The sequence below is a fragment of the Adiantum capillus-veneris genome, chromosome 3 (assembly GCF_014529385.1).
Source record: "Adiantum capillus-veneris isolate H3 chromosome 3, ASM1452938v2, whole genome shotgun sequence".
In the NCBI taxonomy this organism is placed as follows: domain Eukaryota; kingdom Viridiplantae; phylum Streptophyta; class Polypodiopsida; order Polypodiales; family Pteridaceae; genus Adiantum; species Adiantum capillus-veneris.
In genome coordinates, this window is record NC_140933.1 from 26,410,427 (window position 1) to 26,426,396 (window position 15,970).

Genomic DNA, 15,970 nt, shown 5'->3' on the forward strand with positions numbered 1-15,970 from the left:
CTCGCTTTCTCGGCGATTCCGCAGCAGACCACGAGGCAGCCTGCTTCAGGGTCCACGCTCTGTTCCTCGCCGCTAGGGGAACAGAGGCCTTGGACTCTGCAGTTGGTTTCTCCTTTCCCCTTTGTGGTCTGACCGAGACAGAGTGGCCCCTAGACTCAGTGGTGGGATGGTTGCATACACAGGTTCTCGAGTTCTCTCACCACATGGGAGAACTTGGAGTTACACATTTGCTGCAGACTTTGTGGCCACTGGCCAAGTTTGCGATGACACCCCCAGACTCAGCAGGATGTAGGCACATTGTGGTGTACTTTTTTGCTGATACGCAGTGTTTGCCTTGCTATGTATACATTCATGAGGACTCCTAGACAGAGGAGGTTGCTTTACGCACGGCTCGCTCTGCATGGGCTTGGGCCAGGCACTCACTACAGGCTCGCCTATCTAGAGGACGCTCGGATGCGGATTACTCCCCATCCAAGCCTGCCTCGAAGATAGCCCGTCTTGCTGCTGCGGCACCATCTGTTCTCTCTCGCTCCCCATGAGGATCGTCTCGTGGAACGTGCAGGGATTAGGTGGGCCCCAGTTTCAGCGACAGCGGGGCCGCTTGCGTCAGGAGCTTCAGTGTTGCCTTGTGGGAGGAGAGATTGATCTCCTTATGCTTCAGGAGCACCATTTGTCTGAGAGCCGCATTCGGCGATGTCGTCAGATTTTGCGGGGACGCTATGATACCTTTTGGTCAGCTGCTTTTGGACCTGGAGGCATCCAGGGTGGGGTATGTATGACTATTGCGGACTCATTGCAGCAGGCCATTGTGGGCAGAGGGATTATTGTGTTAGGCAGGGCTCAGTGGATTACTTTGCAGGTTCAGGGTGGCCTTGTGGGATTCCTGAACATCTATGCGCCCAATGTGGCGAGTGCTCGTGCAGAGTTTTGGTCACAGATTGTTGAGTCTTTGCCACAGGTTGACCATTGGTGTGTAGGAGGGGACTTCAACATGTTGGAGGACCCTCTGATAGGATCGGAGGCAGCCATGCTACTGTACATGGAGTCGAGTTAGCAGCTTGGGAGAGGTTGTGTATGGCTTTGAGGGTCTCGGATACATGGCAGCATTCTGTCTTTGTGAGGCCTCCAGAGAGTCTTGCCTTCTCTAGGTCGGACCGCAGAGTGGGAGGAGTGAATCTATCGCGGATAGATCCCTTCTACACCAGTGACCACTTCAGTGACTTGGGGGGATCAGTGGGCATCCTGGCAGGGACATCCTTCTCGGACCATGCACCAATGATCCTCACAGTGGCTGACAGGCAGAGGAGTGGGAGCACAGTGCTTCGCATCCCAGAGCGGGTCTTGTTGGACTCAGCACTCAGAGAGAGGGTAGAGGCTCTCTGGACAGAGGGCATGGACAGCCAGGCTCTACCTGCAGACAGAGTGGCCTTAGGCCTAGCTCAGCTTAGCCACTTTTTTCTCCAGGAGTCTGTGGCTCGACGGGCTGCAGCGCGAGAGGAGCAGCAGCGTCTCAGAAGAGGCATTGCTTCACTACAGAGGATGCAGGAGCAGCATCCAGACAATCCATGGTTGGAGGAGCAGTTACAGCAAGCTCGACAGGAACTTGCTTGCACAGAGGAGAGGCGCCATGAGTTTGCCTTTCACCGACAGGCATCTCAGTGGACTCAGGTGGGTGACAGAGTGACAGGTGCTTTTTTTGAGACAGTGGGACCTCAGGACTCGCATGCCAAGGTGAATCAGCTGAGGAGACCCGATGGGTCAGTTGTTTGTGAGCCTGAGGATATGAGTGCAGTTGCTACTGACTTTTACCGTGAGCTACTGTCGGCTGAGCCCCAGTCAGAGAGACAGGATGCATGCAGGGAGCAGGTTTGGGCGCAGATGCCTTGTCTTGTGACTGAGGAGATGCGCCAGAGGCTAGAGCTACCTCTTCAGCTTGAGGAGCTGCACACGGCTCTTAGGGCCCTCCCTTGTGGTAGCTGTCCAGGTGAGGATGGGCTGACTCCCAGCTTCTTCTTTGAGTACTGGGACCTGCTTGGCCCAGATCTTTGTAGTGCCTTTCGGTACATTCTGCACACAGGAGTGATGCCGGATAGCATGAGTGAGGGCCTGATTTACCTCATTCCGAAGGAGGGTGGCTCCTTGGATGAGATTCGACAGTGGCGCCCCATCACCATCCTCAACTCAGCCTACAAAATTCTTGCCAAGGCTCTGAGTTTGAGGATTCAACCACTTTTAGAGAGCCTTATACATGGGACTCAGACAGGTTTTGTCAAGGAACGCAGTATCCTTGACAACATCTTCACTTTCTGGGAGGCTTTTGCCCTGGCACGTCTCCGTGGGGAGGACCTTGTGATTCTTCTTCTCGATTTTGAGAAGGCATACGACAGAGTTGATTGGGACTTTCTAGAGGGCACGCTTCGCCGGATGGGCTTCTCAGATGCTTGGATCAGAGGGGTGTCACCTTTGTACAGGCAGGCTCACAGTCAGGTGCTTTTGGCCGGAGGTAGAGGTGAGCGCTTCATGCTCACACGATCGGTCAGACAGGGTTGTCCTCTTGCCCCCTTTCTCTTTCTGTTCTATGCGGAGGCGATGAGCAAATTTTTGGTGTCACAACAGGCAGGTTTGAGGGGCTTAGCACTCCCTATACGGGGAGATGAGCTTCTGGATGCTGAGTTTGCCGACGACTCAGCCTTGTACTTAAGAGGGCCAGGAGGCCAATTTACACAGATGTGGGCAGGCTTTGGAGACCTTTTGCTGTGCATCGGGCGCATTGATCAACTGGAAAAAGACAGTGGCTTTCTCGGTTGGTAGTGCTCCTGTGCCAGATTGGATGCTAGGAGAGGGTTTCAGGTGGATTCCTCCAGGGACTGCAGTTTGGTACTTGGGTTGTTAGGTTGGTTTGGATTTGTCCCCTGAGCAGCAGATTGCTCCTCCTTCTCCTGTCCATCAGGAGAAAGCTGTTACATTGGAGCTCAGCACGACTTTCGCTGGCTGGTAGAGTAGTAGTTGCCAACCAAGTGTTGTTGGCGACTATGTGGTACATCACTTCTTGCTGGATCTTCTCGAGTTCTTGCATCAGTCAGGTAGAGAGGCTGATCAGGAACTTCCTTTGGTTAGGTCGCGACACTCAGATTGCCCGAGCCAAGGTGGCTTGGTCGGTCATCACACTTCCTTGTTCTCAGGGAGGGCTTGGGATCATTGATCCAGCACAGTAGAGCAGAGCCCTTCTTGGGAAGTTCGTCGTCAGAGGACTTCTTCCAGGCGAGGAGCCCTGGAAGGAGTTCTTGCTGCAGAGGCTTCGTGCCAGGGTGCCTCAGTCAGGAGGCCCTTGGCAACCTTCGACCAGATGGATCTTTACAGAGTTGCGCCGAGTTGGTTTGAGCAGGAGACTGGAGGACCGATTCGCTGTGAGTTTGCTTCGTTCTTGGGAGCTATTACGGCGTGGCCTAGAGCACAGAGAGCTGACGTGCACGGAGGAGCGCCTACGGCAGCCCCTCGTCTGGAACCCCATGGTTAGCACTCAGAGAGGCCACTTGGTTGGAAGCAGGCCTTATGTTTCTTGGGGTCCCATGGCAGCAGGTCCAGCGCGCTCTCTAGGTGACTGGCTAGAGTTCACAGGTTTGTCAAAGGAGGTGCAGGCTGTCCAGCTACAGGGCATGAGAGGGGTTCAAAGCATGTGTCAGGACATCTCAGAGTCAGTTCCAGTTGAGTGGCTCACGCCTCTCGAGCCAGTAGCACCCCGGTGGATGGGAGCCTTCACACGACTGGAGGTTCTCATTTTAGTCAGGGCTTGCTCAGAGACTGTCCTAGCCCTGTTCTTCGAGCTTCAGGGTGGGGGACGATTACAGCGAGTTGCAGTCGAGGCCCCGCAGGTAGCAGCGTGCTGTTTCCAGAGGATCCGAGTTGTGGGCGTCTGTGGGAGGACTTGCGTCATAGACCCTGACCCAGCAGCTCTTGAGACAGGACACTAGAGGCTATGGGCTTGGGAGTGTTGTCCACTGGCACGAGTACACTGGGATCCTGGTGAGTGGCTATGGAGGGACCCCCTCTCTTCTGCAGACCGCCCAGGAGTCCCTTTCTTTCAGTACACTGTTCGACTTGGACGTCATATGCTTGCAGCACAGAGAGAGGCCCGCCCCGCTGCAGCACGTCATTGGCAGGAGGAGGGCCTCACAGTTGAGTTCTTGGCAACTTTTTGGCAGAGGCTGTGGGACTCCAGACAGCCGAGGCGCGTCACTTTGTTCCAGTGGCTGGTTGCACACACAGCCACAGCAGTAGGGAGCTGGCTTGTGCATAGTGGTCTCTCGGCCGCATGTACAGCCTGTGACCAGTTGGTAGAGAGTCAGCGACACTGTCTTTGGGACTGTCCCTCGGCCCAGCAGGTGTGGCTACGAGTTCTTCGGCTGATTCCTGCCCTCTCCACGGCTCGACAGTACACTTGGGGGACAGCGGCTTGGTCCACCCTCACGGGCCCGGCACTTCAGTTTGAGCCATCTTCCACCAGCAGGATGATAGTGATACAGGGGGGGCGACCTACACTCCAGCCTGCTACAAACCTTACTCCACAGGAGTGGTGCAGTGAGAGAGAGGAGTGTTGGGAGCTCATCAGCGGCCTAGCTCTCCGGTTCATCTGGCGGGCCCGTTGTTTCCGCATCTTTGAGGCTGGCCCTGTGCCACCAGCAGAGACTGTTCGTGACTTTTGGCTAGAGCTGATCCATACTCTCAGAGGACAACTTGAGGGACTAAAGGGCAGCTCCGACCGCATGCGGGAGCGCCGCGAGGCTTTCCTTCGACTCTGGCGCCCTGGGCCTTTCTACACCATGGTCCAGGGGGTGCTCAGATGGCACTACTGTCCACCTGTGTGGCTTTTCCCTCCTCCCATCTCTTGATTTAGCCCCATTGTATATATGCTGTTTTTTCATTGGGAGAGTCTCCCCACCATGCTTGTTGTAGCCCTCTCTTGCAGAGGTGGATGTAGCCCTATGGGCAGTTTTCATTAACTAATAGAAGGATCTTTTTCTCGGGGAAAAAAAAAAAGCACGCAAAGCCCAACGCATAGCGGTCGAAGACAGACGAGCTGCCTTGGAATTAGAACGTGAGGCGCAGACAGACCAACGCATGCAAGAGTTGGTCCTACAGGTACTCACCTCGAAGTCCGAGCCGATCAAAGGTTGTGGGCAGTTCATCAGGTAGCTCAAATTGAGATGCGGACTCCAACAACCCAATCACTGAGAAGTTGACTTTCAGTAAGTATGACAGTAAGATAGATGCTAATGTTATTCATTCTTGGTTGCATCAATTTAATGCTTACTTTGCGACAACTAAGAAGACAGGAAATAGCAAAGTTTTGACGGCAGCCATGTACCTTGCCGGTGATGCCAGAAATTGGTATCACTCATGGCAAGAGGCACATTCGGACGCGCACCTAGAGGAAACCAAAGAAGACATGCCCCTTTCTTTCAATTGGGCAGATTCCAAAACAAGCTTAAGGCGCGGTTTATGCCACCTCAGTACTTAGCGTGGTTGAGAGAAGATTGGTGCAATATCAAGCAAAATGGCATTGCCCGTCATGTCTTTTTCTAACCGTATTTTGCAGCTCGACACCCAATTACGCAGATCGGATGATGAGCACAAAGAGGCATTCCTTTTTGGATTAGACGAGTATAACAAGTTTGATGTCGAATTAGTCGATCCAATGGATCTCAACAAGGCGGTAGCGATTGCTCTCGCATAGGAGATGAAGCACAACAAAGGAAAGCCTAAGGAAAACAAGTCTTCTCAGAGTACCTCTCAAACTCCTCAGAACCCACAGAACGATAAGAACGGTAAGAATGGTAAGAATGGTAACTCTTCTAGCCAATCTTCCTCTAATTCTTTGGAAAAGAACTCTCAACATGAATCTAAGGGTAAAGTTAAAGCACCTGCTAAACCTAAGCTAACCCCGGATGAAAAAGTCGCACAAGGAATTATAGGAGGATACATAACGGCAAAAGAACAAATCATTTATGCTAAGGAAGGTCGATGTTATCAATGTCACATCAAGGGTCACATTAAGAAGGCTTGTCCTAAGACAGCACCACCTAAAGAACCCAAAGCACCGATAGCTACCACAAGCACTCTAATGAACCAATCTGAGTCTCCACATGTTTTGGACACACATTGATGAGTCTCTCTTTAAATGTTATGGTCATGTGAAGGGTCAGCGTTTTGTCATATTGTTTGATTCATGCAGTATGCATGATGTGATTGGTGCCTCTCTTGTAGAGAGAGCCCGCCTAGAGGTTAGCCAGACAACTCCTCTCGAGGTATTAGGCTTCGCTCCCGGTATGGACTCTCTCATTACGCAAGAGTGCCTTGATGTGTTTTTCACTGTTCAACAAGCTTCCTTCCACAGAAAATTTGTCGTGTCTCCTCTCTCAAGATGTGATATAATTTTGGGCATTATATGGTTTCGTGAACCCTCTCATTGATTGGGCAGACAATACTCTCACTCTAATTGCCAAAAGTGACTCTCCCATGATCATTCATAGTGAGGAGGGTTTGCATTCTTTACCTCTCATTTCTCATGTGCAAGCGAAGAGTGAATTATGAAGAGGAGTGCAAGCGGCATTTATCTATGCCTCTCTAGTTACCCAGAGCATTCATGCTCCAAACAGGTATTGAGCTCTGTTTACCAAGTATGAGCACCTCTTTTTGCAGAATCTTCCACCCCGTCTCCCTCCCGAGCAGCCGGAGGACCATCGCATCGAAGTCACGGAGGGGGCACAGCCAGTTCAGTAAGGCTCCCTACCGTTTGAACAAGACTTAGGAAGAAGAGTTAGAGCGGCAACTCGCGGAGTTGGTGGCCAGAGGATTCATACGCCCTAGTGTAAGTCCTTTTGCTGCTCCTATTTTATTTGTCCGCAAGAAGGATGGTTCGTCTTGTTTGTGTGTTGATTAGAGGACATTGAACAAGATGACCGTCAAGAACAAGTTCCCGATGCTTCGCATTGTGTATATCCTTGATAGCCTCAATGGGGCAAAAAGGTCGATCTCAAAAGTGGATACCATCAGGTAAGGGTATTCAAAGGCAACATCTACAAGACCGCTTTTTGCATAGAGCGAGGGCAATGGGAGTATGTGGTCATGCCTTTTGGATTGACACGTGTCGTGGGTACATTTAACTGTCTCATGGTAGGCCATTTTGGCGATATGGTTGACGTGTGTGTTCATCTTTCTCGATGGAACGACATGAAAAGGATATAGAAAGGATTTTAACCCCTTTGGCTGAGTGTCAGTTGTACATTGCAACTAAGAAATCTAAGTTTTTTCTCACTAAAGTTACTTATCTGGGTTATTTCATTTCTACAGAACGCGTCAAGCTAGATCCCACAAAGGTAAAACAGGTACGTAATTGGGATTTGCCCAAAACTGCATAAGATGTGCGTTCTTTTCTTGGTTTATGTCAAGCATATAGAGAATTTTGCACGCATTGCCGCACCCATGACAGATGTTTTGAAAGGGGTAAAGACTCGCCGACAGCGCGTAGATTTGTCCGAGGCAGCCATTGAGGCTTTCGTAGCTCTCGAGATTGCGATGACAAAAGCGCCGTGTCTTACCCTTGCCTCTTGGGATGACCCCTTTTGAGGTATGGACGGATGCGAGCAATGTCGCCATAGGTGCTGTGCTTCAGCAACATGGCCTTCCAGTTGCATTCCTTAGTCGGAAGTTAAATAGTGCAGAAAAGAACTATTCAGTTTATGACAAAGAACTTCTGTCTGTCATTCACACTCTCAAGCATTGGAAGCATTTTCTGTATGGTAGAGAGTTCACAGTTCGCACAGATCACCAAGCCCTCAAGTGGCTCCAGTCTATGCCTAGTGCACATTGGAGTGATCGCCAAGCATGGTGGTCACAATTTTTTGAGCAATTTGGAGGTTTGATTGAGTATGTGCCTACTAAAGTTAACCTTGTTGAAGATGCGTTAAGTCACAAAGGACAGATCTTGGCTCTTGAGTCAAGATCCACAGTTTCTCTTCAGGGTGTGTCTTTCTTAGGTGCAGCGGAATGATTGTTTGCGCTTTGCTCAAGATGAGTGCTCCGAACTGTGCTCAAGGGTTCCTTTTAATGGAAAGTGTTACGATCACAAACAAAGTGAATGGACATTGTGCGTGCAAGTGTATGAGACTGAGAGATAGAGAGAGAAGAGATACGACACCAGAGACGTTGTAAAACCCTCCTCCGAAGGCCCCACTCTCGTCGGCGAGAGTGGTCTACTTATGATTGCACAAAGTGGTACAATGCGTATGCAATGGACTGATGCAACTTGGGACTATGCCGATGACGATGACGGTGGTGACGACGACGACTTTAGGGCTGAAATCTGTGGTCTTCTAACTGCTGAATTTCTGCTAATCTTTTTTTTTTGGGTGGCTGAGAATGACTGTTTTGGCTGCGTTTTCGAGGGCTGAATTTAGGGATCTTCTGCAACCAACTAGGGCTGAATCTGCTGCTTCTAATGCATGCTGAAAACGCTGAGCCAACTGCTGCAAATGGGCTGAAAATCAAAAACGCTGGGCTGCCTGCTATCGTTGATGAAAACGCTGGGGTTCTGAGAATGGCTGGCGATCATGGGACTCTGCAAACGCCAAGAGTTGGGGACTGCTGGTGAAGACCAAAACGCTAGGGCTAAGTATCTGTGGCGATCAAGCAAATCTACAAAACGCCAGGGATGGGGAAGTGATGAGGATGTCCAAAAACGCTAGGCTATGGGAAGCTTGGCGCTTGAGGGTTCTTGTTGAGAAGAAAGCCTGTTGAGCGGGAAGCTCCTGCTGCCTCTTCTGCCAGAAAGTGCTAACTTGGGTTTGCTTATATATTAACTTAGCAAAATTGCCCTACCTACTTTTGTTGGAAAGTCACTTAAACATAATAAGTGAAAAATGCCAAAAATAGGGAAAATAGGCTAAATGCACTGGAAAATAGGCTAAATGCACTGGAAAATTCCCCTTACTGAATCTGATGGATTCTGAAGGGAATACTGATGATCATGCTATGTGCAACCAGAGGATATGCATCTATACTAAGTGACTGAGCATGCACGATCTACGAATAGACTCACAAAAGTGCCAGATCACTTCTAAATCTAGACTTGACTGGACTGACTGAACCCTGTTATACTGTAGCTTGTCCACGGACACTTAGGGTTGGGATGTGTCACGTGACAGTCTTTCGACAGCATGAAGAAGTATGCAGATTCTAAGTTTGGTAAGCAATGGTTGCAAGCTCTTGCTTCCCAAGGGCCTAGCAACTATCTCATTCGTGAAGGTTTGTTGTATTTTCGTCACCGTCTATGTGTGTTTCCCTCTCTCAGGACAACCATATTGCACGATGCTTATGACTCTCACGGGTGGGCACAGGGGAATGAACACCACTCTGGAAAAAATAGAAAGATTCTTTTATTGGCCTAAAATGAAAAAGGATGCGTTTCGTTATTTCACACAATGCACCATTTATCAAAAGGTTTAAGCTCCTTGGGGTATGCAGCAAGGCCTCTTGCTTCTGCTGCCTATTCCCGATGGATCTTTTCATGATATTTCTATGGATTTTGCGACTAACCTTCCACCTAGTTTGCATTCAAGGAACACTCAATGTTTGACAATTGTCGACCGTTTCGGCAAATTTTGCATGTTGATTCCTTGTAAGGCCACAGTCACCACACAAGATGTAGCACGGTTATTCATAAAGCATTGGTACCCCCTCTGTGGTTTGCCAAAGTCAATTGTTTCAGATAGGGATGTTAAGTTCACGTCCAGTTTTTGGCGCACACTCTTTGAAAATTTTGGCACTAAGTTGAATTTTTCATCGGCTTTTCATCCACAGTCAGATGGTAAAACAGAAATTTACAATCACTTGGCTTTTGATGTTTTGAAGTCATATGTGCATGATCAGCAGTCTCATTGGGAGCTCAATCTCCCATTGGTTCAAGCAATTTTGAATGATTCTTATTCCTCTGCCATTGGTAGAACTCCGTCTGAGGCAGCTTTTGGACGTCCGTTCCAATCACTTTTGACTCACTCAGTCAGTTCAATGACTGATGCCAATGCTGAAAGTCAGTCGTTGGATGAGATTTCTGAGCGTGTGAAGCTTCGGCTAAGCAAGGCTCATGAGTCTTACTCACGACAGGCAAACAAGCATTGTCAAGATGTTTCTATCAAGGAAGGAGATTGGGTTTATTTAAGGATTATGAAGCAACGTCTTAAGCAAGTTGGAAGAAAGTGTCTTAAGTTGTCTTTCAGAATGTATGGTCCATTTCCTGTCCTTAAGAAGATCAATGCGGTTTCTATGAAATTGCAATTGCACAACATTTTCCATGTTTCTTGGCTGAAAGTGTTTCAGGGTACACCTCCAAAGGACATTATCGAAGAAGAAGAGCCGGAGATCATCGATGAAGCTGAAGTCATGGAACCGGAGCAAGTGTTGTTGCATCGGTTTCACCGGTTTCACCATGGCTCAAAGAAGCAAGTTAGACAGTACTTTTTGAAGTTCAAGGATCGAGGAACCCACGAGGCAGTGTGGGTCGATTAAGAGTTTTTCAGAAATTACCCAGAGTTGTTGGCGGACTACAAGGAAGCCATGCAGCTCTGTACCAGTACCTCACTTTGAAAAGGAGGAGATGCCACGTGCACATCTAATACGTGGACAAGCTATCTCAGGTCTAGGGTTCAAGTTAGCTTAGGAAGTGTTATGGCACCTTTGTGAGCCTGTGCGCAGGCCGTGCATATCCAGGCACTTACAGTAGTTGCATATCCTCTGGTTGCACACAACATGAACATCAGCATGACATTCAGTACCCATCATGAGTGTTTTACAGTGCATAGAACCCATTTTCTCTATTTACTTATTTTTCACTTATTATTTAATTTCTATCTGCAAAAATGTGGCCCTTTCTCAAGGGGTTATAAAAAGGTTCACAATTTCATTGTAAACACAAGATGTGATACTCAAGACCATTCTCACAGCCTAGGTAGTCATGGCACACTAGTTTCCCTGGAGTAGCCTTCTCTGCATGTAGTCCTGCTATGGTAGCCAGCTGTTCACGCCAATTTTGCACCTAGTAGTGCATAGATTTGAAATTTGTTGTCTTGTTGCAGAAAATGCAAAGAATTTTTGAGGCTTGAAAGCATCCCTTTTGCAACTGTGGTTTAGAATATATAGTATATTTTCCGCAGGGTACAGGATATGGCAGCTCGCAAGCAATTTGGTGTAGAGTAAGTTGTGAAGGCTTACATGTTTTGTGGCATATGCACACTTTGCGATTGTAATTTTAAGAAATTAATTGGTGAAGAGGGAAGAGCTTTTCCTCAAGTGCATTGGTTGACGTGTGTTGTAATTCCATGCCACGACAGGTGCTTCTTAGTTTCCATGGTGGTCTTTTGGGTGGGCGTGTGCTTTGAGTTGTGGTATTGTGGGAGTTCTTTTGATACGGTTTGTGGTGCTTAAATTGTGTCTCGCGCGCTATTGGGAGACATTGCTATAGAGGTGTCACTTGCTCTTGTTTTCCCAACAACATCTAAAATACGGAATGCAGATTTGGATCCGGAAGTTGGAATGGGAACGGGGAATGGAAGTCTGTAACTTGGGGGGGGAGGGATGGGGGGGGGCGGGGCATGCCTTCACTTTCTGGAAGGAAACAACCTTGGCCCATATGCACGCAACATGATGGGATTTGACGACATTCTTCTAAACTTCAAGGATGTTGCAACATTGTAGGTGATGATTGCGAGTGGGCGGGGGTAAAGATTTGCGGTGTCCAAATCTGCTAGACACGGCTGCCTAGTGTCCCTAGTTCAAGAGATTGGGCTCAGAGGGTTACAGATTCCTATTTGTGGATGAGAAGAAGTTGGATGCAGAGTTTGCTAATATACTGCACTATACTTGCATGGCGGAGAGGCCAATCTTAAAAGGGGTCAGCGGGTCCTTCAGACTTCGTATGTAGCTCCAATGGGCTCATCACTAGAGCAACGGTCTGTCACCACCCCCAATTGGTCTCCACACGAGGTTTCAGTTGGATTCTCCTCAGAATACCTATGTAGATATGGGCTGCCAAGTCGGACTAGATCAAACACCTGAGTGGCAGATTGCACCCCTCCTCTTGAGCATTCGGAGGCAGCTTCTCCACTTGAGCTCGGCCCATCTACCCTTGATAGGGAGGATTGTGGTGGAAAACCAGGTGCTTTTGGGGACAATGTGGCACATCGATTTTTGTTGGATTTTCTAGAGTTCCTGTACAGCCCAGACCCAGTGTCTTATCAAGAACTTTCTATGGTCTGGGACAGCCAGCATGCGCCAAGCTTACTTGGAAGGTCATCACCTTGCACGATGGACTAGGGCTAGCAGACCCTGCTAGGATCAAGTTCCCTTAACAAGTGGCCCATGGCGACCTGAGACTCCTAAGATTTTCACAAAGATGCTCAAAGTTAGGCTGAGCTAGGGATGGGAAGACCGATTTTTGTTTACCATTCTTAGGGCCTGGGAGTGAGGCAGGATTAGCAGCCTTGAGCAAAACAAGGTGGGAGCCTAAGAAAGGATAGGCTGAAGTGATAAACTAAAAGGTAGAATAGAGAGGCTTCAAGGTGAAGAAAGAAAATTGGCAAGAGGCTAAACGGTGTGGGTGGTGATACAATCACAAGAGAAAATGGCACCGGTGCATGCAATCCCTAAGCATATTGGAAAGTGTCTTAATGTATCATGCCACATCCATGGTAAGCCATGTACAATTTCATTGAGTACAATAAACTTTCCCCATAAACAATAGACAAACAACTGATGAGGTTCTTCAACAAAAACGGTCTAAAAACTTATAAGTGGACCATTCATTCACTCTCTATCACAAATTGAAAATTTGTTATCCCACTAGTTCTCATTAGTTCTGAAGTTGTAGCTCTAGTTTGGAATAAAGCAAAGGTGCCACTTTGTTCATCTAAATCTTGAAAATTTGGGTTTACAAAAAGCGGCCCTCCTAAATAAAAGTAGCTAAATAGACTTTCTAAATACCTGTTAGTTTCTGATCTTCGAAATTGCTACTCCTGGAGCTCATTGTACAATATGGAGATGTCATCCATGCACACGATCTTACATGATGGTGAATCAAAACCTGTGATAGAAATAAAGGAGAAACTAGAGAAGTTGGATCTGGTTAACTAATAAGAAAATCAGAAATTGTAGACAGTGACAGAATTTTTATGAAACACTATTGTATAGTGATCCGCACAAAGATAAAGAGAACATGCCATGCTTTTCATGTGCCAGCCATGCAAAACTATCCTGTGTTTAGCAAGGAAAATCGGTCCAAAAAAACTAGACTTTGAAGATCCAATTGCATTAGAATGTCACACTCTATGTTCAAATGGAAACTACTTCAACGATTTGACATCTTTGTCGTGGAAGCTCCAAGGTTAAAACATAGATCAGTACATGGTAATCCTGGGCATTGATCTAAGAGCCAAGGATAAGACTACAGCTTCTTTTGTGCACTGCATTTGATAGTGCTAGCACGATCATTTCCCACCATGTGTGTCTGCATCATTATGAGTAAGTGTGATTGTGTATGACAGAGGTTTTACGTTATAAAGTCAAGAGGTAGCTGGTCACCAGTTCCATCTGGCTGGAAATGGTGACCACTACGAGTCAAAGCAAGAAGATGAATCGGGTCAAGGCGAGAACCCTCCTCAGCTAGAGATTTTGCTTTTCTGTCTCTGTAACAGAAATTTCTCTCTATTGGTTTTGTCCATCTTGCTTTTTATTTTCTTACCCTGCTTTTCGTCACTTGAGAGTGAGGGAGCTTTGATTGGGTACGACATACCAATCACACCATTGATTAAGAATTTCCTCCTCCATGTGCAAGAATATGTGGATCAAGAGGCTTTATTCCTCTCTCCCATGATGCATGACAATGTGTGTTTGGTGCACCTAAGCTTCCTAGAAGAATCATTACTTTTCACAGTAGAGGCAGAGAACTTAAACTTCACATTAATGAGAAAGGTCATGCTATTCCATTGCATCCAATAAGTCGATTCATGTTTCACTCATGCAGTGGACATCTAGCTATCACTTTCAAATGCTTGACTCATAGATGGGTATTTGGGCATCGTGAAGTGACATTATCTTCATCAATACAGGATTTCTGAGAAGCCCCCTTTTCCAACCTTATAATATCCTAGGACCTTAAAGAGGGCATCATGATACTTTGCATTCCAAAAGATACATCCCAAACTCCTCAGATGTCTTTGAACAAGTAGCTCTATCAAAAGACCACAAATCACAACAACGTCTCTGTTATCAGCTCTTCAAATGAATATAACCATGAGGCAAACACAATTTCCCTGGGCTCTCTCTCTCTCTCTCTCTCTCTCTCTCTCTCTCTCTCTGTGTTAAAGGAGACAATGTTCTACCTTTGCCGAGTCAGCAAGCAGTTGTTTGCCGTATGTCCATGTGCTGGGCGAGACGCTGGACGCCGCAGAAAGCCCCGCCACCATCGCCATGGATACACTTGCACACTTCCTTTATCCAGCTGAGGTGTAATCCACTTGTAACGATCAAGCGTCGTTACTTCGTTAGCGTAGCAGGCTCTTTTCAATTCTCGAGCTCTCCAGCCTCCACGTGTCAAGATTTTGAGATCGGAAAGTAAAAAAGTCTTCGTTATTTTTAACATCGAATCAGCGAGACAGCTCTATACCAAACGTCGTTGCGCCAATGACTGTCACAGTTGTCTATCAATTGTAGTCCGTTTTCAGCAGATGCGAAGCAAGGGCCCAAGAATTCGCATTGCATGAAAGACAAATGCAATCACCTACGCATGCATCTTGAAGTTGTGCCAATGACTGTCACAGTTGTCTATCAATTGCAGTCGTCCTGTATTCTGTTCGTTTTCAGCAGATGCGAAGCAAGGGCCCAAGAATTCGCATTGCATGAAAGACAGATGCAATCACCTACATATGCATCTTGAAGACATGTGGCTCTATGTAAGATGTTGACATGGGCTCTATGTAAGATGTTGACATGGGTTGTTTTCAGCAGGTGAGATGGCGTGCTTGGCACTGTCTTGGTCGATATGTATTCCAAATGTGGTGCACTTGAAAAAGCACAAAAAGTGCTTGAGGTGCTTCATGTCCAGAATGTCGCCTCTTGAAATGCACTAATTGTGGGATGTGCGCAACAAGAGCAGGGCCATAAAGCTCTAGGGTGTTTTGAGTGGGTGCAAAGCAAGTGTAAGTTCCCAAATTCAGTCACCTACACTTCCGTCTTGAAGGTCTTGAAGGCATGTGGCTTTGCACAAGTGCTCGACAAGCTTCCTGTCTGCAGTGTGGACTCTTTGGACGTACTAATTGCAAGATTTTCCCCGCACGACTGGGCTAGAAATCTCTACTACTTGTTTTTAGTGGATACGAAGCGAGGGCTCTCTCGAGATGCATGCATCTTGAAGGCATGTGGTTCTACGCAAGATGCTGACATGTGCACAAAAATCCACAATTATATTCTTATTCAGAGGCTGTTGAAAATAGATACTGTGCTTGGCATTGTCTTCGTCGATATGTATGCAAAGCAAGGGCCTCTCTCCAGATGCAATTACCCACGAATGTATCTTGAAGGCATGTGCCTCTACGCAAGATGTTGATATGGGCACAATTATATTGTTAGTCAAAGGCTGTTGAAAACATATGTCGTGCTTGGCATTTCCTTGGGCGATATGTATGCCAAATATGGAGCGCTTGAGAAAGCACAAAAAGTGCTTGAGGTGCTTCCTATCCGGAATGTCATCTCTTGGAATGCATAGATTGCGGGATGTGCGCAACAAGAGTAGCACCAAAAAAATCTACAGCATTTCCATCGGATGCAAAGCAAGTGTATCTCTCCAAATTCAGTCACCTATACTTTCGTCCTGAAGGCTATGCTTACATCTTGAAGGCATGTGGCTCTACACAAGTGCTCGAGG

General features: G+C 47.5%; 1 protein-coding gene across 2 annotated transcripts in view; it reads right to left on the reverse strand.

Annotated features, from left to right (window-relative positions):
* The window catches only part of LOC147460637 (peptidyl-prolyl cis-trans isomerase FKBP19, chloroplastic-like), a 99,387-nt gene extending 84,802 nt beyond the window's left edge, over positions 1-14,585 (reverse strand). For both annotated transcript variants that reach the window (XM_086508295.1, XM_086508290.1), the window contains exons 1-2: positions 14,430-14,585; positions 13,033-13,132 (exon numbers count right to left, since the gene is read on the reverse strand). In XM_086508295.1, coding sequence (XP_086364421.1) covers positions 13,033-13,132; positions 14,430-14,519 — 190 coding nt within the window. In that variant the 5' untranslated portion in view covers positions 14,520-14,585. The remainder of the gene's footprint in view (positions 1-13,032; positions 13,133-14,429) is intronic.
* Positions 14,586-15,970: the final 1,385 nt, after the last annotated feature.